This window comes from Danio aesculapii, chromosome 5, assembly GCF_903798145.1.
Source record: "Danio aesculapii chromosome 5, fDanAes4.1, whole genome shotgun sequence".
Lineage (NCBI taxonomy): Eukaryota > Metazoa > Chordata > Actinopteri > Cypriniformes > Danionidae > Danio > Danio aesculapii.
Genome location: NC_079439.1, coordinates 32,301,588 through 32,324,807, shown reverse-complemented (window position 1 = coordinate 32,324,807; position 23,220 = coordinate 32,301,588). Strand labels below are relative to the sequence as shown.

General features: G+C 36.5%; 1 protein-coding gene across 1 annotated transcript in view; it reads right to left on the bottom strand.

Moving 5' to 3' along the window:
* Nucleotides 1–22,595, bottom strand: part of ankfy1 (ankyrin repeat and FYVE domain containing 1) — a 32,769-nt gene extending 10,174 nt beyond the window's left edge. Inside the window, exons 1-14 of the mRNA XM_056457942.1 lie at nt 22,570–22,595; nt 19,884–20,088; nt 17,082–17,200; nt 15,632–15,767; nt 12,051–12,174; nt 10,744–10,893; nt 8,636–8,801; nt 8,291–8,495; nt 8,112–8,180; nt 5,269–5,468; nt 5,085–5,182; nt 3,073–3,283; nt 2,894–2,992; nt 2,648–2,801 (exon numbers count right to left, since the gene is read on the bottom strand). Of these exons, the coding sequence (XP_056313917.1) occupies nt 2,648–2,801; nt 2,894–2,992; nt 3,073–3,283; nt 5,085–5,182; nt 5,269–5,468; nt 8,112–8,180; nt 8,291–8,495; nt 8,636–8,801; nt 10,744–10,893; nt 12,051–12,174; nt 15,632–15,767; nt 17,082–17,200; nt 19,884–20,088; nt 22,570–22,579 (1,946 nt within the window). The 5' untranslated portion in view covers nt 22,580–22,595. The remainder of the gene's footprint in view (nt 1–2,647; nt 2,802–2,893; nt 2,993–3,072; nt 3,284–5,084; nt 5,183–5,268; nt 5,469–8,111; nt 8,181–8,290; nt 8,496–8,635; nt 8,802–10,743; nt 10,894–12,050; nt 12,175–15,631; nt 15,768–17,081; nt 17,201–19,883; nt 20,089–22,569) is intronic.
* Nucleotides 22,596–23,220: the final 625 nt, after the last annotated feature.

Below are 23,220 nucleotides of genomic sequence, written 5' to 3'. Positions count from 1 at the left end.
ATTAAAGCGTTTCAAAGTGTCATCAATCAGCTGATTTTGTCTATGAGCTGACATACAAGCGATCCACTGAGGGATTGACTGATCTACGTGGCATTAAAACACTCCAGAGTTCGTGTATCTGTGTTTGCACTGAACAGCGATGAAGGATAAGGAACTGATGACCTTCAAGGCCAATCAAGGTTGATAACTAACTTGATACTTTGATAAGCCTACTACAATAATGAAAAATGTTTTTGATCCACATCAAATGTTGACTACTGCATAAAGTTGCTCTCTGACAGGGGTTCCCAACCTTTTTCACTTCGAGGCCCACCTCCTTCTCAAAAATTTTTTTGAAGGCCCAAACTGATTGTCTGGAGAAAATGCTTATTTTAAAGCTTTATTTATTAGCAAAACATTTCTTTTGCCTTCTACAACTATTCTCTTATTTTTCCTACATTTTATAAAAAAGTGAAACATATATATGTATATATTAGTGCTGGGCCGTTATCGGTGTTAAAGAGCCCCTATTATACATAAAATAGGGTCATATTTAGGTTGTAAGGGTCTCCAACAACAGTCTAATATGCATAAAAGGTCAAAAAACACTTTCATGGTCTTATAATCTGCATTTATTTTTACCTAATTATTCCAGCGACTCCCATATGAATCGTTCAGCGATTCATTTGTACCCAAACCCGTCCTCAGTGCGAAGCTAATCTGCGCTGATTGGACAGATGACAGCCTGTTGCGATTGGTCGAAACTGACAGCCTTCAGCGCTAGACAGAGTTAAATGCCCAGCTGCTAATTAACAATATAAAAGTAGTCACAGTGCATACACGCTTCATAGTGTAAGGCGTGGATTTTGGCTGCCAGTGGGTGAATGTAAATACAGACGATGGACTTGAAAATACCAATGACTAACTATTTTATTGAGCAAAAACTCCAAGAACTGGCGAGGAGATCTCCTAGCCCAGGGGTCACCAATCTCGCTCCTGGAGGGCCGGTGTCCCTCCAGGGTTTAGCTCCAACTTACCTCAACACACCTGCTTGGGAGTTTCAAGAATACCTGGTAAAAATTTGATCAGCTTGTTCAGGTGTGTTTGATTAGGGTTGGAGCTAAAATCTGCAGGACACTGGCCCTCGAGGAACAAGTTTGGTGACCCCTGTTCTAGCCCATCACAGTCTACCTGCTCTTTTCACACAGACACACACACACACACACTACACTCCTCCTCCTCAGAAGACACAACACACACACATTTTACCCTCACCGTTCGCCTAGAGCGCCAGTTCAGCTTGCAGGGTGCAATTTAGACACCTCACCTCAAACCTGAGCTGAAATATTTTGAAACTTGACCATTGCTCGCTTGTAGGAACAGCTGACGATCCGTAAACAAAGCGGCACGCGTCGCGTTTTCAACGTGGCTTTACACGGGATATATGAGAATATAAAGAGTTAACCTGATACAGTACACGCGGTTACAAATAACAAAACACAACTAAATACATAATTTTCAACAATTTTAAATCGCACGCACTTACACTTTCATATATATATATATATATATATATATATATATATATATATATATATATATATATATATATATATATATATATATATATATGTATGTATGTATATGTATGTATGTATGTATGTATGTATGTATATATATATGTATGTATGTATGTATGTATGAAGAGTTCAGATGCAAAAACCTCTAAGTGCCATCTGAAATTTCCATTGAAAATGATCCTTTTTGTCAGCCTCCTTTGTTTACGTTGCATTATTTCACTTTAAAGACCATTAAAAAAAGAACTTTTTTTTATGGGTTTGCAGCTGAATATTGGAGTTTGCTGACAGGAACGATGAACAGCTGTTCATTACTGAACACCACAGAGTCTCGCTACGTTTGGGCACGCATTCCAAAACACTTGCAGGACATTCATTTGGAAAAATAAGCAGATATATTAAAGTATTGACAAAAAGAGAGCACACATAGTTTGTGAATCAACAGACCTCTGCGACTCTGATACAGTTCGAGTCGCAGATGTGAGGCACACGCTAACTGGTTATTATAACTCATAACCATCGTTATCTTTACATTTATGTGACGGTTTGATTTATAGAACTGAGAATGCTGTCCTAGTTGACGTGCAGCAGTTGGAATTTTAAGCATTATATATGTCTGTGAGGCATATCTGTGTAAAAAACCAGTGAGGCTGTTTTTGCACAGAGTCCGAATTAGCCTATTCAATACAGAAACCGGAAATGGCATCACTTCGAACATTTTAATAGGACATATTTAATAACGAAATAAAATAATTATAGTATAATATTTAAGTTAATTTTAAGCCATCTCGCAGCCCACCTGCAGGATCACTGAAGCCCATGGCCCACCGGTTGAGAATCCCTGCTTTCTGGTGATTTGAAATTCTTTTACCCTTTTTTGTATTTAAGTCACTTTAGATAAAAGCATCTGTTAAAATAAATAAATGTAAGTAATTGTCTATCTTATTTTATAGTAGTTTCCTTTTCATAGTGAAATTATCCTCTAATGTATATGGCATCAACTTTATAAGTGGCAGCCATGTCTTGAAGCAGACGGAACGGGACTTGAACACGTGTGGTGGATGTGTGGATGTTCATAGCAGGTGCATTACCTGACATTGATATCGGCCTGGTGCTCCAGCAGAAAAAGGGCGCTTTTGCTGTCCTGTCTTTTGATGGCCATGTGAAGCAGCGTCTGTCCATCAGACATGGTGTCATTAATGGCTGCTCCAGAGCCAAGCAGCTGAGCAGCAATAGTGTGCATACCTAAAACAGGATACAAGCAAAAACAGGAAACGGTGAACTCATTAACAGTGAGGCAGTGTGAACTCATTAAAAGAGATTTTGGCAGAACCCACCAGTCCAGAGAGCAAGACCCAGAACGGTTTGATCCATGGAGTCTTTCAAACTGAAGTCAGGGATGATCTGCAGGTTGTTGGTGGCATGTAGCGCATTGGCTATGAGAGATGGAGGAGAATAACATGCATAAGAAGCTGCACAGATCAGTAGTCAAATTGAGCATCATCTCTCAACCTACCTTTCTGTTCTAGTATAACAGACACCACATCCGGATGGTTATGAACAATGGCCAGGTGGAGCGGGCTCTGCTGAGAGACTCCCTGGCTCTTCTCCACTCCACCAGGCAAAGCGCTGTCAGTCTGCAGGTTAGGATTGGCCCCCTGCTGGAGCAACTCAACTGTCAGTCCTGCCAGGCCACAGCGGCACGCCGTATGGAGAGGCGTCTCTCCCTAAAAAGAAAAACAATCCATAAGAAACCGGGGGGTGAAAGTTAACTTACCATCTGCTAAACCCTGGACTCTTGGTTGATTAACCCCAAAACTTATTGATGTTGGTCCCTCCTGGGAGTAAGTTCAATCAACTTTATCATAAACACAAAAGACAATCTTAACAGAACACCAAAGCTACAAGCTGGTGATCCGCAAAAGGAACTGATGCCAAAAAGCAGCTGTTTAATGAAAAAGTTACAATCTTAGTGCTTATCGCCCCCTATTGGTAGTTGTACAATATTTTGAAATCTTGATCTAAAGATCTTAGATTTTTTCAATTGGGTAAAAGTATTATACTGTTTATTAGATGCTAATTATATATCAATTTAAAAAGTTAAACTATAAACAGTCTTGCCGCATGATGTATAGGTGGTTGGTTGGTTTTGATTCCACTTTTATTATAACTGAGATTCATCTCTATAATGAAATTACATAATACATTAATTAGAAAGCATCCTGTTACAAAAAAAATGAATGAAGATCTACTGTAGTATGAGATTAAACTAAATTAATAATGGTACAATAATATATACACACCAGCCACTTTATTAGTGCTCGTTAATGCAAATTTATAATCAGCCAATCACATGACAATGCATTTAGGCATGTAGACATGGTCAAGGCGACCTGCTGCAGTTTAAATTGAGCATTAGAATGGAGAAGAAAGGTGATTTAAGTGACTTTGAACGTAGCATGGTTGTTGGTGCCAGATGGGCTTGTCTGAGTATTTCAGAAACTGCTGATCTACTGGGATTTTCACATACAGACATCTCTAGGGTTTACAGAGAATGGTCTGAAAAAGAGAAAATATCCAGTGAGTGGCAGTTCTGTAGACACAAACGTCTTGTTGATGCCAGAGGTCAGAGGAGAATGGCCAGACTGGTTGGAGCTGATAAAAAGGCAACAGTAACTCAATTAACTACTTGTTACAACCGAGGTATGCAGAAAAGCATCTCTGAACACACAACACATCCAACCTTGAGGCGGATGGTTTACAGCAGCAGAAGACCACACTGGGTGCCACTCCTGTCAGCTAAGAACAGGAAAGTGAGGCTACAATTCGCACAGGCTCACCAAAATTGAACAATATAAGATTGGATAAACATTGCCTAGTCTGATGAGTCTCGATTTCTGCTGCAACATTCAGATGGTAGGATCAGAAATTGGAATTAACAACTTTAAAGCATGGATCCATCCTGCATCAACAGTTCAGGCTGGTAACAGTAGTGTAATGGTGTGGGAGTTATTTTCTTGGCACACTTTGGGCCCATTAGTGTCAGTTGAGCATAGTGCCAACACCACAGACTACCTGAGTATTGTTGCAGACCATGTCACTAGTTTTAAGAACACAGTGTATCCATCTTCTGATGGCAACTTTCAGCAGGATAATGCAGCATGTCAAAGCGCGAATCATCTCAGACTGGTTTCTTGAACATGGCAATCAGTTCACTGTACACAAATGGCCTCCACAGTCACCAGATCTCAATCCAACAGAGCACCTTTGGGATGTGGTAGAATGGGAGAATCGCATCATGGATGTGCAGCTGACAAATTTGCAGCAACTAAGTCATGCCATCATGTCAATATGGACCAAAATCTATGAGGAATACTTCCAGTATCTTGTTGAATCTACGCCATGAAGGATTAAGGAAGGTTCTGAAGGCAAAAGGGGCTCCAACCCGGTACTAGTAAGGTGTACCTAATAAAGTGGCCTGTGAGGGAATAATGTATGCATGTAAAATATAACTAATCTGACACTAACCCATTTGTTGGTGTGATTGACTTTAGCTCCATGTGTGGCCAGAAAGATAGCGGCTGCTTCACTTCCTGCGACGGCTGCTCTCTGCATAAGGCAATTGCCTGAGGAAGACATGCCACGATTAACATCTTCACAAGTTGTAAAGAAGACCAAGTGAATATTCAAGTAAGTGCAAAAAGTGTGGTACCGTTAGTGTCTGGTGCATCAGGATTGCTCCCCCTCTGTATAAGCCGTGCTGCAAAGCTGTTCTCATCAAATGAAGTGCCGTTCACAACAGGAGCCTCGTCTTCAAAAGGGTTAACAGAGGGGTCAGAGGCCACAGTGATGTATTGCAGGGCCAGCCAGAGTGCAGTGCTGCCTTCGTGATCTTTCAGCTCCAGGTCCAACCTGAACAAAAAGAAGAGAAAATACAGGGTAAACCAGGCAAAATAGACATTGTAAAATCAAAAATTAGAATCCATTATCAAATAATTTAATGAAGAAAACAATATTGCAAATCACTGGTTTTGTTCATTCATTAAAAACAGAAGTGAAAATGTCACATTACAATCATATGAGAGCATAGAAAAAGAAGCAAGAATGTCAATGCTACCAGTATTCATATCATCTACCATTTCCCAATAGCCCATAATGATTTGTTATAGGAGTAAGTATTTTGAAAATGGTGTACAATGAGGTGTAATTATTCTCCTCACAGTTCATTCATCAAATATTAAAAGGCAACATATTACAATTAACCAATTATTTTCAGCAGACCATGAATAACACCAAAAACAAGTCTTTCTGCAGCAATATATTACTGTATTGTAGGTAATAAATAGAGACAATAATCTGCAGGAACAAAACACTGTGAACTTAAGAGCCACAGATTGACTGGCAATATTAACATCACATTGAAAAAACAAACACAACATTATTTTTAAAAATTAAGCACAAACACTCAGGTTTCACTATTTATATGGGTTAATTGTAGCATGGGCATATTATTTTAGGTGATTTGTGTCTGTTCTTCTAACTGGAGGTTCACCAAACTGGATGTGCAACACATCATTTGAAACACAGTAGTACAGTGTGGAAAAAGGTGGATGTCTGATGACTGAGAGGTAATGAGCATTACCTGTATGTCACACCAATTTCAAGTCAAGGAAGAGCTCTAGAAAGCTCTCCAAAAAAAGATATTTATGCTGCAGTCTTTTATTTGTGTGACAGTCATTTATAAGGAGCTGCAGATTACGTTTATTCTGTTGTTTATTTCATGCTTAAAGTTTACATACAACAGGAAAATGAAGTGCTATAAGTGCAAATTTAATTGCAGTATTGATTCAGACAGCATAAGATTTTAGATGCGCACTGTATTTTTAGGACTGTATTTCTTGCATCCTTAAGCCGACTCTTTTCATTATTTCTTAAAAAGACTTCTTGAACAATAGATGATCAAAAATACAACTTTTTTTTCAACTTTTGCCCGTCTAGATGACTATAAATAAATCACATCTTGATTAGGGATGCACCAATCCTGATACTTGGATGGAATATCAGTTATACCGCATATTTTTGCTCGATCAGGTATCAGCCAGCTGGTACCGATCCAAATCCGATCTTGCGCCTGCGCTATATTCTGTGTAATCCATAAAGCAACAAAAGTCATGAAGGTAGCCTATTACAAGGCACTAGAAAGTTGTCATGTAGGCCTACAATATCCCAAAAGATCTGAAGCCATTGTATAGTTTAATGTACAGATGAATATTCACGTGGTTAAATTCATGTTTAGTTCAGCGATTCCCGCTGCTGCGCCTGTTAATCTTTCTCCATTCATTTACAATTCAATCTGCATGTCGCTTTCATGACGATTATGAAAAACTCTCCCCAAGACTAATTGTTCCTGTTAATATAAGTTATCTGTGGAGAAATGCATTCAGTTTTGCATTAAATTAGTTCATTTTGACCTGCAACAAGGAGTTCATTGGTGGTTCTAAATCATGTTGCGCTGTGTCAGTTAGATTAGCAAATCGCATTCGCAGGCTTATTACCTGCTCTTCATACACAAAGTAGGATTACCTGAAATTAATTAGAAAAGGCTCAATAATACATTGGACAAATCCTCAACACACTCATTTCTTCTTCTTCTTTCTGTGGCTCATCAAGCGTATCATTCACGTATCCCGGCTGAGCAGACACGACATGCCTCACTCCGCAAAATTATTCTCACAAAGAGTTTCTGTTCTGTAATCCTTTCGACTGAGTTTATTCTTCCGAGGGGAATACTTTAATTGGTGCGAATAGTTTGTAAAGCCTGGCTCACTGTGGTCAAAGTAGTTGATTAAATTAATAAAAGTGAAACTGACAGGCGCAATATGGATTGTCATTAACAGAAAAGAGAAAGTGTTTTAGAAGTAAAACTGGCCTCAGACAGTTTAGTCTGCATCAAACCTGCAGAGAAATATCAGGCTTTGCTAAAAGACTGGCTATTTTACCAACGATTAGTGTCAATAGTGGTAGCCTATCACAGATTTCAAAGAAAAATCTTAACATTAAAAAAGGAAACATAAGCTGGACCACAGCAGATCAATGTCACGAATACTCAAATAATGTAGCCTAGTTTACAGCAAGTATCATGTTTTTAGTTAGATTGTGTCGTCTGTCATATACAGCAGACCTATAGGTATGTTATTTTTACTGAAGATGATGTATATTTGAGTTTATACCAGAACTATAGAAACTGTATTATGCTTTAAAAACAAAAAAGGCACAGTATCGGGATCAGATCTGTATCGGTTGATACTCAGAATTTTGGTATCGGATCCAAAAAAATGGTAGCGGTGCATCCCTAATTTTGATATTACTCCTAGTTACTTTGTCAGAATGGAAGGTCAGGTAATGCATCATTGGAAACACCATCTCATAGAGCACCCTGTTGCATTTGTACTTCTTAAAACATTGTTTTGACTGTTCTGTCTTTTCCATGTATAAAGAACACTTAATAATTTCAGATAATTCATTTTGAAACAAAAAATATATGAAAGATCTTACTGTTTGCACTGCAGAAGCTGATTAAAAACCGGTTCGTTTCCTGACACCACAGCCTCATGTAGTGGCGTCCTAAAAAAAAAAAAAACACATAAAAATAAAATCAATGGATTAAATAGTGTAAACATATCTAACCTATCAAAACATTCATGCAGAACAAATCTTTGGTTTATTTCACCCACCGTCCTTTGCTGTTTTGCATGTTGGGGTTGGCACCAGCTTTGAGCAGAGCCTCAGCGATGCGTGCCATGCCAGCCATAACCTCACCACTGTGTTTCTTAGGGCTGAAAGAGCAGACCAGGTGGAGAGGCGTCTCCACTGCCCCAACCGTGGCGGCATTCACCTGCGCTGAGTGACGGATCAGGAAAGTGGAGGCGAATTCATCTCCTAAAGAGACAGACAAAGATACATGGGTAGAGTATTTAGGCCAACAAAATAGATCTTCAATAGCGTTTGTGTGAAATCAACTTAATAGTTAAAATGGCACACTGAATTATTCACTCAGGCCAGATTGAAGTGCACATCACCTCTCTGGATTGCCTTGTGTAGAAGACTCCAGCCGCTCTGGTCCACCATGTCAACATCCGCCTTGTTGTTGACCAGTGTAGTGGCGATGCTCTCCAGCTTCTTGGACAGAGCCAGATCCAACGCCAAGTCTCCATTATTGTCCAGCTCATTCAGCTTTCCTGGTAACTTGGGAATGAAATGAAAACAGATTCATGACTTTATTTAAAGAAATCTTATCATTAAAGAACAAAATATTGATTTTATTTTACACACTGTTGAGCCTATGCATGCTGTTCAAAATCTAATAAGTAATTTAACTTAACGCCAATAGGTTTATTTGTGAAAACATATTATTTATCCTTTAGTAAATCTGTAACCACTACAAAGGAAATTCAGAAATACAAAAAATAGCTAGCATTTTCTACCTAAATAATAAGTATGTGACCTAATGGTTGCTCTTGTTAAAAAAAGTTATGCTTCTTTAGAAATGCATGTTACATGCTCTCTATCACTTTAGAAAAGTTTTGGTTAGGGATAACAGGCGTGGCCAAGTGTACCCCAAGACCTAGGTCTGTATTTATCAAGCTTTTAAAATTATTATTATTACTACTCATAATAACAGTGCTAAGAATTGGCTTAAGAGTAAAACGATTCTTGGCTCAAAGTTGCACTTCAAAGTTACTTATAATGCATCCCAGTCGTACTTTAAGTGAAGGGTAGGAGTAAATCTTAGATGTCCATATTAGAGGTGATTCACGACACTTTAGATGTGATTTTGGATGACAACATTGACAGACCAATCGCAGTAGATTTCTTCATATAAGAATATCATTTAATTATTATTGTTATTATTATTATTATTAAATGGAATTCCTACGAGTTTAAATTCAACACAGATTTGATAAGGAATAACAGAATATATTATGTTATACACTTGATACTGGAAAGGAAACTTCAACTCGTTTCCCAGCATGTCTTATTTCAAACTTTTAAAGCAGAGTGCTTTTAGTGGTGGTGAGACCAACCACAAATCGCTGATAAATGGTGATGCCTGCTCTTTCTAAATGAGAACGTTTGATTAACTGCTTGCTGTCAAAAATTCTAAAAAACATTATTCCTCTCCTGAAAGATTCATGCACATCTCTGTCTCTAAACAAAAGATCTGCAACCCGACCCAATGCAATAGTACAAGATTCAGCAGGTATAACTAAAATAACTAAATATACATGATTAAAATAAATCAACCGCAAATTATCTACTGCATTAAACCAATTATAGCTCCAGCTTATCGTCGGAGAGAGCTTTCTCTATTTGTGCATTGTGGTTACACACTCAAGCAGAGACATAAAAAAAGCCTTTTCACAAGAGAACTGGCAAACAGCAAATCACTGTTCGGCTGCTGATTTCTGCAAAGTGGATTTCAGCGCATCATCATTCAGTCAACAAGGTCACAGCAATGTGTCCCATGCACTTTTCTACTCCCCAGCGATAAAAGAACCCCATACTGACAACTCCTAACCCCTTGAGAGAGATCTGGAGCTTAAAAAAAAACGGGAGAGTAATTCTTGGCTTCAGATAATTTTCAGATCACTTGCTTTTACACTTAAGTTTGTAAGTAGGAGTAAATTTCATGTCAATTGTTAATTTAAATTGTCAATTCAATTCAATTCAATTGTCAGCATTTAAAACTTTGAGAAGCTTGACAAATACGGGCCCTGATATTTTAACATTATTATTGGCTTAAAGAGTTTAGACAGTAATTTTTCTGAGTGAAAAACATGGGACTTGGCCATATAAGACACTTGAGTGCAGTCAGCAGTTATGAGCAATTTCATGTTTTTGGTCACTGTAGCGCCATCATCAGGCTGATTGGAAAACCCTTAATGATGTGGTACATAGTGAAAGTACTCACATTAGTTTTAGGGCAAAATCGTGGCTCTTGGACTTCACTAACAACTATAAAAGGGGTTTTTTTTTGTTGCATTTTTTACAAGAAATAGTTTAGTCTCATATTCGTTCAGCACAAGACGTCCAGTCAATACCCATGCAAAAACATCACTTGATAGGATTTATTTCTGCATCCTTATGCATTTATACCACTTAATGGTACCACAATCCCACTTCTTACCTGGGCATCCATCTCTATTAGATAAAGGAAGACCACATCTTCTCGCTCTACTTTAATAGCTTTGTGAAGGGGGTACTCGGTTTTAGATTTGATCATCTTATAGAGAAGTTGAGCATCCATGGTACTGAAGTCCTCTTTCCGCAGATCATCCTGTTTAAGAGGGATAAAATAAGCAACTAATTTAGAAACTGTGGATGAATGGCTAAAAAAAAAACTGATATCAATATAATTCTTAAAAATTTTTAGAATAAGAAATTAAGTCACTTTATTTATGGTACCATTTACAAACCATTTACTATGACTTTTAGCTCAAACTCCTAATTTGTTGTATGTTAATCGTTAAGGTTGTAGTTGGGTTTAGGTATTGGGTGGGAGTAGAAACGCACACTAAAATCATGCTGAATATGCACTTTATAATTACAAATAAGTAACCAATATTTATAACAAAGTCAGGTAACAAGACACTTAGTTAATAGTGAGGATTGCCATTTAGACTGTTACTAGACTTTCTTTTCCAACATTTTTTGTATTACACGTTTTCACAAAATGCGTTTAAATATAGAAATAATGCTATATTATGCATTATAATTTGCATACATACACACATATGAACATTGGATCAATCTAAAGTTAATATCTTTTTTTGGGACATTTTTTTATCCGGATTGGAATTTGTGAATCCTTTTATCACTCCATAATTAAAAAAAAATCAAGCAAACAACAACAATAAAACAATCCTCTCCTTTATATGAATACACAGTCAAAACAAACCGAACAATCTCCTTTAAAACAGCAGGTGGCTTGATTTATGACTAATTATTCAAATCAGAGACTCCCTGTGGTCTTTTTCAAGGTCTTGCTCAAGGTTTGCTGAGCCCATATTGATGTGTTTGGTTCACTCAGATGAGAAAGAGCCTGTAAAACTATCACAAGATTTCCTTTACCATCCTGGTCATAAACATAACCTTGGAAATCAATCATTACACCTTGTGGGGATTTACAAGGACTCATAAAGAAGACCCCAAACTTCAACGAGAGCAACAAAATCCTGCTGCCGTTGAATGGTGAACATGAAATGGACAAAAGCCATTTCTCCATGTCAGGAAGTCAATTTATTAATCAGTAATTAATGCAACAATGTTAAAATTATGCCTAGAACTGTATTATTATGGAGTATTACAAGTGTACTATTAAAAAAAACGATATTAAAGAAAATCAAGGCTATTGCATCTTTAAAACAATTTCCAAATCTGATTGGTCTTAAAAAAAAAAATGATGATAACGACAACTCCTTTCTTCTGACTTACCCAGTGACTGGCAATAATCTCTCCACAATAGTTCATCAATGTTGCGGCGTCCAGCTCTTCAGCTGTCTGATAAAACCTGATGCAGTTCCTCACGTTCACTGATGACATCACTCCTTTCTCACATCTGCATTTAAGAAACACATTTACAGCTCACTGTGCATATAAAACAACATGATAAGTGTTGAAACTAATTAGATGTGCTTATCAAATGGATTATTATTTTAAATTACTTAAATTATTACCATTTACACCTAACCTAAGATTATATACTTTTATATTTAATTATACAGATTAATAACATCCTCGTTTCCATATTTCTAAATCATAAATATTTTTGGTATACGCAAGTATTCCAAATTTCGGGATCAGACACCTCTTTTAAAAAATTCAATAGTCAAATATTCAGCAAAGATAAATAAATGTATTGAAAAAGCAAAGTAAAAATGACACTGAAGCCAAGAGCAAATTAAGCTTCAGGAATAAGCTTCAATTGTAATCATGCCGAAATATTTTCTTACATTTAAAATAACTCATGCCGAGTTATGTTAAATTAGTAAAGTATTAGAGCTTTTAATTGTTATTATATATATTTTTCAAAATGCAGCAATGGTTAACCTGAGACTTTGATCAAAAACATTTCAAAGATATTCAGTGGGGTTCAGTTCAATTGGTAGCAAATTCATGTGTGAAAAACAAAATTTCATTATCAATTTGGGCCTCATCCTGAAACATGGCCATGGTAAATGTTGGTCTTTTGACACGGCTGTTTAAAAAAATAAAAAGTCTGCATCGGTTAGTTAACGTTAGGGAAGCACCGATCCCGATACTTGGATCGGATATCGGTTTGATACCGCATATTTTGGCTGGATCGGGTATCAGCCAGCTGGTACCGATCCAAATCCAATCTTGCGTGTGCGCTATATTCTGGGTAATATATGAGCCAACAAAAGCCCCAAATGTAGCCTATTACAAGGCACTAGAAAGTTGTCATGTAGGCCTACTATATGTCAAAAGTTCTGAAGCCATTATATAGTTTAATGTGATGTACAGATGAATAGTCAAGTGCTTAAATTCATGTTCATTTCAGAGCTTCCCTTCGCTGTGCCTGTCAATCATTCTCTATTCATTCACAATTCAAACTGCATGTGGCGTTCATGACAACACAAATAAAACTCTACAAGACTAATTGTTCCAGTAAATATAAGTAATTAGTGGAGAAATGTATTCAGTTTTGCATTAAATGGGTTCATTTTGACCTGCAACATGTAGTTCATTGCTGTTTTTAAATCATGTTGCGTCGTGTCTGTAAGATCAGATCGCATTTGCAACACTGGAGTAGAGAGGGTTTTTACCTGCTCTGCACACACAAAGTAGGCCTACCTGAAACTCTAAATTAGAAAATGCTTAATACATTGGACAGTTCCTCAATGCACTCATTTCTTTCCTTTGTGCTTCTGTTTTGGAAGTGTCCGCAGATACTGGAGGGCTACGCTCTGTTTCAGTGATGCATCAAGCGCTTCATTCAGGCACCGGCTGTGCAGAACTACAGAAACTGTATTATGTAAAAAAAATAATAATAATAATAAAAAAAACACTGTACAGTATCGGGATTGGTTCCAAAAAAAAAATGGTATCTGTGCATCCCTAAAAAATGTTAAAAGAACTGATTCCAAGCATATTGAACAGTGAAATAATTATCATACAATAATCTAGGTTTCCATCACATTAATTAATGGGCATTTTGAAGTATTGCGTAAGAAACAAGTGATGGAAATTAAATTATCAAAAAAAGCTTTTATACTTGATTGAGGTGGATTTGGTTTTGTGAATAGGAGTTAAAGTGAACAATGGAGATGAAATTGCATTTGCCAAATAAATGCATGACTAACTCTTTGGCCGTTTCATATGCATTTTTCAGCAATCTTGTGTCCTTGTGTTCTCGTGTAATGTCATCATCAACTGCCAAAGTTCAGTTCCAAAACTCAAGACCGCAAGAACGGAGGACGCGCAAAAGTTCCCGGATGCGTTCTTGATATCGAGGACGCATCGATGCAGACTTGAGGGAAAAACTCACTCAAGAAGTCCCAGAAGTCATTGCGGCTGTATAAAGGAGGTGGGAAGCGCAGCATTTTATATAGATTTATTATTAAAGTTCAGACATATAACTTATGTCAGGAGTTTCCCAAAATGAGACTGTGAAAGAAAACATTACCATAAAAAAATCTTACTAAAAGGGTGTATATTTGATAAATTTCATATTAAAATGAGTTTCATATGTATTGTGCAACGTATATTTGTAAAGTTTTTATGCATAGTATATATTGTGAAAAGGGGGAAAAACAATAACTCATTGTATGAATGGTGTAATGTTTAAATAAGTTTCCATTAAAAACGCGTGATGGTCACGTGGCTATCAGGAAGAACGCAGCATCTCCCTTCTTACAGGACGCGTTCTCGGTTCTCGCAGTCTCTCGAATGCGTTCTTCCGAGGTAACTTGGCAAAGACCAGTCTTCACAAGAACGCAAGTCCGTTCTGCGTTCTTGGAATTGAGAAACAGCCATTATGTTTGCCTGTTTACTGCTGGTTACTAGGTTACCAATACTACAGTGAGTCACTCTAACAACTTCTCCATGAAATTCATAATTGAGACTTTTTCTTTTTTGCCAACACAAAAAAAAAAAAAAAAAAAAAAAAAAAAAAAAAAAAAAAAAAAAAAAAAAAAAAGGAAAAAATATTCACCTCACATTAGAATAAACTCAAATTTAGACTTGAGCATTTGCTTTTTTTTCCTTTTACAAAAATGAGATCAAAATATATATACTTTAAAATAAATTCCTACATTCTAAGTAAACCCTGTAGACAGCTAGTAGGTCCGAAACAAATTCCAAGTAACATAAGACCCATGCATGTTTGTTTCTTTATTATTTTTTATCTTTGTACTGAAAAATAAAAGCTGATCATTAGTGTAAACGCACCAACACACAGGCTGTTTGCTTGCCATTAGTCAGCTGCTTTTATCCAAAGTGATTTGACAGGAGAAGATTAGGTACTTAACTCAAGGGTGCGCTGATGATGAGGCATCACCGCAACTCTCCTCTCAACCATAAGCCTCTTTCAAGTAAATGCCAGGTAAAAGAGCACATGCTTTCAGGGAAATGTCTACTCCGTTTGATGAATAGGACTCAGAGTGACTAAAAATGTTGGTACGATGCAAATGCAAATAGATTCACTATCAAACATCAACATCAATGCACTACAGATAAGTGCTTTATAATCTGTATTTGATATTCTTAAAGACGAGTGATCAATAAAACCATTTACATCATACGTCTGCAGCTCTGCAGAGTTGTGCTCCAATTCTAATCAAACATAGCTGATCCAACTAATCATGGTGTTCAAGACTACTAGAGACTATTAACCAGGTCTAAGGTGAAGCTGGTTGGAGCTAAACTATGCAGAGTTGTGGCTCTCCAGGAATTGAGTTTGAGACCATTGATTTACATGGTGTTTTTTGTTGGTGAATAACAATGAAATGGAATTAAGCAGCGAGTGAGTCAGTTATTTTGAAGAGTTCAAGTACCTTTCTCGCAAGAGATGGAGCTGGAAGCGGTTGGCTAACTTCATTAGGTCGACAAGAAAGCCATCATCTCCATTCAACTCCAGATCATCTGTGTATGTCCAGCGTAGCATGGCCATCGCCACCTCTGGTTTGGCATCTAGGAAACACAGGCAAACACAAGAAAAATGAAAAACACACCAGAGCATTTTTAGAATGCTTTTCTCACACATTGCTAGTTACAGTTTCACAGATAAATATACTTATGTTTGACTTTCATAATGTATGTGTATATATATATATATAGCTGTGAAAAATTAAGAGCTCTTTTTTTGGCAGAAAACGATAATTGTTCTGAAAATAACAAATGCCAAATGCTGTCATTTGCTGCCATTGAACTCGGTGGACTAAAAGCATTGCTTTCTCGACTCTTCCATTGATATTTTAAGGAATATAAACATTTCTAAACAACTGATTCTGAAAAATATCTTTAGAATGTTGATCAACTGTCATTTTATCCTTTAGATTACAGCCTGTTGATTTTAAATTAAGAAGAAATGTAATCAGTAGTTATCAGAATTACACCTCAAACATAATTATGAATTGCAAATCCAGAGAAACTAAGAACTTCTAAGTGGTATATTTTGTTCATAGTTTTAAGTTGGCTACAGTGAATGTGACTATAATGTCAGCATTTTATACTTATATTAATATTTAAAGGTTTTGCTGTGGAGTAAGGGCTGCTAAAATAAAATTTTAAATATAATTTTTAACATAATTTCTCAATTAAATAAAAATACTTTTACGGCAATGCAAATTGTGTATTTATTTCCCACCACAAATACAAGTTTGACCTGCTGTAAATGTTTTTGAAAAATGTGATTGATGTTCTACATCACAAGTAGTAGAAAACAGCAAAGCAATTGTTACTAAGTCTGTCTCAGAAATCAATATATTGATTTATCGCACAACACATGGACATGACCTCAATAATATTTGGCGCAATATATATCGCCCATACATAACAAAAACTATTATAGCAACCATATAGCTGATTGCGCAACCTCTATCTCTATTGGAGGTGTCAGTGTCAGTATAGTTAAAAAATACTATAGTATTTACTATAAATTACTACAGGATACTTTCACGTGGGTGTCTGGCAACTGAAAATAGATCTGGTAGCAGATATTGCAGCTTCTGTTACTTTTTACCTTGCACTTTTTTGGTACATAAATTATTATTTATTTAGGATATGCATTTACTATTACATTGTTAAAATGACTATAATTAAATTAAATATTCTTAAAAATAAAATATTGTGTGCTCTTTGTGATGATTTGTATTATCATTCTGGCATTATGTAATGAGTGATGTAAAATGGCCTTTAAATGACAATAATATCGTTTATTGCAATATATTTTGGTGCAATATACTGTAGAACAAAAATAGATATCGTGACAGGCCTATTTTTTACCTGAGAGGTCCAGTTCTGAGGTGGAAGCCAGGTTAGCTAAACTCCAGATTTCACTGCGAGCAGCCAGTACAAATTTATGAGCACTGAGCCTCTGGTCTCCAATCTTCACCTTCAGATCACTGCAAGAAGAAAAAGAAAAAAACACTGATCGAAGGACAAGGCATCCCAGTGAAATATGCAGTCATCAGCTCCTATATCTTCTAAAGCACTGGACTAGATCTTATGTATTATGCATTGGTCTTGGTCAGGTCAGATCTGAGACAACAGTCTGAACTCAAATCTCTGATGGATCATTCTGTAATCTCGCAAGCACATGGTGCAATGTAAGGAAATACACCTCCAATACAACTTCCTAACTTTACAGACCAAGCAGACATATTAAAATCATTTAGCTGGCTTTATTGCACTTAGTAGCTAAATGAAACTGAAAATCAGATCCAGCAGGTGGAGGCAGGAAATTTATATCAGGTCTAGCCATAAATAAAGTCATACATATACATACATATAAATGTTTATATATATAATTTTTGGAAAACTGCTAATCTAAATTGCGATCATATTTCTTCACTTTAAAAAAACTTGAAAAGTTAAGTACATCTAAGAATCACTCTGCATCAAAAAAAGTTTTCCTAAAGTCTAAACTATTTTTGAATATTGCAGTTTTAATAAGAATCTTTGCAAAAATGTTTACATAACATTTTCTATCATAACCATGCCATCAGCCGAAAAATACAATAAATATCATCATGAAAATATAATATTTGCACAAAACATTTAATTTTTTTTTTAATTAGAACATCATTTGTTATTTTATATCAGTATACATTACTTAGCATTGTTGATTTCTACTGAACTAAAACTACTTTATTATAGCTACTGTATATTTATTGGGTACAAAGTGCTTTTAATTTTACAAAACTTAAAGTCGGAATGAAATCTAAATGTACTCTACCTAATTTTAAATATATATATATATATATATATATATATATATATATATATATATATATATATATATATATAGCAGTGCTTGCAATAATTTATGTACATGCTTACTTCATTATTTAGCAAAAAATCATTTGCCCTCTGAATCTTTAATCAAATATTATAACCATCTCTCTATCCTAGAAATAACTTTTTTTTCCCCTTCACTTCTGGTCACATGAAATGCCTTAAGGACGCGCCTTGTTCGGTCCTCCAACTTCCAAGATTTTGTTAACAACCCCCATCTTCCAACAATCCAATCGGTTCCCAAGGAACCAAATCATGCACCAGCCTACATGTATTTTCTTTCTACATGTAACTGCTAATGTTGACTGTCTTGTTCCAAAGTGTAAGACCTCTTTTGGTCAATCTGTTTTCTCTGTGAAGGGAACCAAATTGTGGAATGATTTACCTGTTAGCCTAAAATTAGAAGGTAATAGAAATATTTTTTGTAGTGTACTTAAAAAGTGGTTAAAAACAAAACACCAGTGTTTGGACAAATAGGCTACTATAAGCTTGTTGATTTTGCCACCTTTGCTTTTGCCTTATAGCAATTCTATGTAAAGAAATAAAATGTTTATGTGTTTATAATATTTTAATTTTAACAATAGTGTATATGTATCTATTGTATTTTCATTTTAGGTCAAGTTTCCCATGGACAGATGTTAAGAATTAGCAAGTCTACTAAAACACTTACACGTCAATAGAGCCGCCATTTTAGTACAGGGTAGCGCTCCTGAATGAATAAATATGGGACCAAGGTGCAGTGGAAGACTGGCTGTCTAGAGCCAGAGATATACACATATATGCACATATCTATGATCGGGAGTTTTTCTTGTGGTCAGTATGCAAACATTTTTTTTAATTTTATTTTGAAAATTATAATTTTACGTCACTTTTCTACATCGATGAATAAGTGACCGCATGGGCAATGCTGACAAAGAGCGTGTGTTTGTGTGCATGAAAATGTATTATCCTACCTGTTAAATTTGATCTAATCCATGTCCTGAAACACACCCTCTCTTCTGCTTTCACTTCTCGTGGTCACGGCGGGAGCGATTCGTTTGTGAATGAATCTCCGTTATGACTACTCGTTCACTTAGCCGACAAGAATTCAAGATACTAGCACTGCAGCATCTTGTTACATTTCATGTACATTGTTTGCTGATTTTATTCAACAAGACTAGCATAAGCCTAGTATTTAGTGCAAGTTGCTGCTACTTTGCCTTATGGTCAGTGCAGTAAGTGACTTTATTATCATCAATAACGTTACTTGTTTAGAACAAAAGTTCATAACATACAAATTCGTAAAAAAAATTCAATCTTACCCATGAAATGTTCTGCCTTTGTGCTTTGTTTGCTTGTTACTACACCTGTACACACCGCTAAAGTCCAGCATCTTCAGATTGGCTTTAGTCTTGACTAGTGCGGTTGAATGACTTTTGTCCAGGGAGCACTGTACAAATGTGGCGGCGCTATTAACGCATGCGATATCTAGTGTATAAATCTATCCATGAACAAATGCATTTGGTTGTCCAGTGTAATTGTGATATCCAGGTCAAAATAAATCTATAAATAAAATAAATAAATACCTCATGATGAAGCAAAAAAGGAACAATCCCAACATCCGTTTCATGTCAAATTTAAATATGACAACATATCCCATTAATAAGTTCGTTCACCCAAAAATATCTTTGATTTATCCTCGATCTGGTTTCTTTCTTTTGGAAACATGACATTCTGAACAAATATGGAAAACTAATAGCGCGTTTGCACAGTTCATCCAGCACCTGATCTATCAGGATGTGTGCTTCTCACCTGTACTGCTCCTGCTGATAGAGGTCAGACACGATGGCCAGCAGGCGGCTGATGAAGGAGTCACTGGCCTGAGAGGAGGAGCCGGGTACAGAAGCCTGAGCAGCCAAAACAGCGCAGCGCCTCTCCGTCTCCACCAGCTTCTGCTGCATCTTCACATACTCCTGCCTCAGCAGAGCAAGGTGCTTCTGCAGTTTCTGCACCTCCTCTGTGCGCATGATGGACAAACAGTGGCAAACAGAGCAGTGGAGAGAAAGGAATGAAGGAAAATAAAGGTACGTGAAAAGAAAAGTGATGGGCAAAGCAAAAGGGAAGAGGAAATGCGATTACATGTACTCAAAGAACAGAAAAGAGGCAAAAATACAGACATGTCATGAAAAACTGCTGACAGACAAACTTCCTGAGTATGCTCACAGCAAGAGAAGTGATCCTACGACATGTGAGCAAAGCTCTGTCCACATTACAAGAAGTAAAAACACTTTCAACGTCCTCTGATTCATCAGAACCACAAACGCTCCCTCTGGATCGCTCAAACTTCAAAATAACAACTTCAAACTGGCCATCTTCAGTGTGCTAATTGCCTGGGATCTGTTACTAGAGGATTTCACAGCTTAGCCTACATTCCAACACGGCTGCTTCCTTCCTCTTTTCCCTGAATTTATTTCTGTGGCTCTCTCTCCAGAACGCTGAGGCTACACTTTGCTCCATATATGCTCAGTTGTCGAGGGAGCAGGTCTGGAAATGTCTTATTATTTGACATCTAGAAAAAAAAACACTTCAAATGCTGCTAAATATAAAACAGCTAGCCGATCAACATCTGCTATATATTGTAATAAAGGAGTAATTACAACTTTCTCCATGCGTACTCACCCTCAAATGCTTACAAAACTTTTATTTCTCTTTCAATTGAACACAAAACAAGACATAAACAGCAAAAATCAGTCCAAGGCGCTCGAAAAATGTGAATAAAATATTAAAAGCCTTTATTCACATAGCTAATCCTTAAAAAAACCTACGCGTTTTGGCCGAGAGATTACCCTGATGAAGGCAGCTCTATGCCGAAACGCGTAGGTTTTTTTTAAGGATTAGCCTAATAAAGGCTGAATAAAGGCTTTTTAATATTTTTCCTGCATTTTTCGAGTGCCTAGGACTGATTTTTGCTGTTTATTCTTATGAATCCCTCACCCATAGAGCACAGACACATAATTTTAGCTACCCCTGAGCCCTTTTTGTTTTAATTTTGGATTTTTATACAAAACAAGACATCTTTAAAAATGTTGGAAAACTATAACTAGTATTGTTTACTATAATTATAAACACTATTGATGTAATAAAAATGGCTACCAAAAGTATCACATTCACACATTCTACAAACACATTCTACAAATTATCTTCCTTTAGATTTAACATGATGAGGAAACTCAAGCAGGCTTGGAGGACGAGTATAAGCACACTTAAATATTTTGGTGAACTATCCCTTTAAGTTTTGTTAAAAGTAAAGTCTAGTCAAAGCATTAAAGCCTGTGTGTGTGTGTGTAAGCAAAGGATTAGCATACTTTCAGTTTAATATGTGAGCCATTTGCCTTTAGCCTAGATTCAAGAATCCAGTGTCCTGAGCAATCAACAACTTGAGTCCTCCAAATAGGTCCCATAAAGTATTTAAAAAGCTCATGAGCCAATCAGCTGACAGGAAACACTGGAGCAATAATCTGCTTGCATCACACAAAAGCATTTACGTGATTTATATAACGATTTAAGGTGAATAATGGTTTTTAAAATCCTGAAACGGTCTAAACGAAACAGCATAAACGGCTCCAGTCGTTTACTAACACAGAAAACTGTACGCTATGTTTTGACAACATGATAAACAATAATTAACCGTGTAAGTACTTTTTCGTCGTTGAGGTAAAATGAGAGGTACTCTTTTGCTTTCTCGAACGAGGTTTTAAAGAAGTGTCCTTTAAATGTATTGTGACTTTACAGCCTGTTGTAGGAAGATAAAGGAGGAGGATGTCACCTATGAGCTGATAAATGTAACGGTCACAACCGCTTGCTGCGAGGTGTTTTACCGTGAACATATATACTAATATGAACACCAACAGCACATGTATATATTATGCACCTTCAAATAACATCATTTATTAACAGTTTCCATTTACATATCTTTAAACACATTTTAAGACATCGGCGTGATACTCTGATTAAATAATCAGTAATAACAGCATCACGAATTCATATATATATGCTGATGAAGACCAAGACAAAAGACTTAAAAGGGCAATTTACTGGTTTGAAATGACTTTGAAAGCAGATCCAAACTGAGAAACAGAGCGACAGCGTTTTTAATTGACAATTTTCCTTTTTATAAATCTTAACGCTGCAATAAATGTAACCGCAAACATCGTTAGAAATCATATTAAGCTGATATTTCTTTTACATGCGAGCTCAAATCACCCGGCGAATTATTACTACCACCGCCCAGCCCACCACCTGACTTGCAAGCAGCTAGCAAGAAAAAAGCCCTAAGAAACAATCTAGCCCGTTTGAGGGTTGCGCAATACTTATTGGCAACTGGTTGTGCCGATAACAATTTAAGGCAGCATTATGCATGCCATTCGCGCAAATAAGAGACAGCTACAAGTGTTGAACAGAAAGGGCGTGAAAAATAAGAAAGAAACCATTCTCATACCTTCCGCCATGTTGGATCCGTGGCTCGTCGCCTAATATCGCGAGAGCGCGCGAGCTGGAAGGTTTTGATTTGGGAGGAGCGTGTAGCGTGAATGCGCTGACTACTACTCAAGATGCTTAACGTTTGTAAATGGGAGATTTTAATAATGTACCAACAATGTCGACAAGCACATGGTGTCGTTAATATTACTATTATGTAAGTACACAGCCAATATGGCTTATCAACATTGTTCTATTGAGATGCCTTATTTGGCAAAGATCCCCAAAACCCCTTCTAAAACAAGCTTTAGTCTGTTCTTAGTCTTTAGTCTGCTCTTAAATTTCACTTTGTCCTAATCTGTGTTATTATTGTTAGAGAAAAAAAAACATGTTTTCTGAAATTTTGTTAATTAGGAGAAGAAAAACGCTTAACTAAGTGAAATCAGCACTACACAGTAAAACCCAAAAAGTTAACTCAAACTGATTGCAACAAACCATTTAAGTTCAAAAACCAATCCTAATGAGTACTGTGAACTTAATCCATTTTAGTAAACGAAGCAATTTGAGCACCGTAAAACCCAATGGATGAAGAGATCTCAAACCAACTGAGTTCTTTCAGTTCAAATCAGCATTAGTACTGTATTCTTGACAGTTATTTGTACTGTTTGTTTTT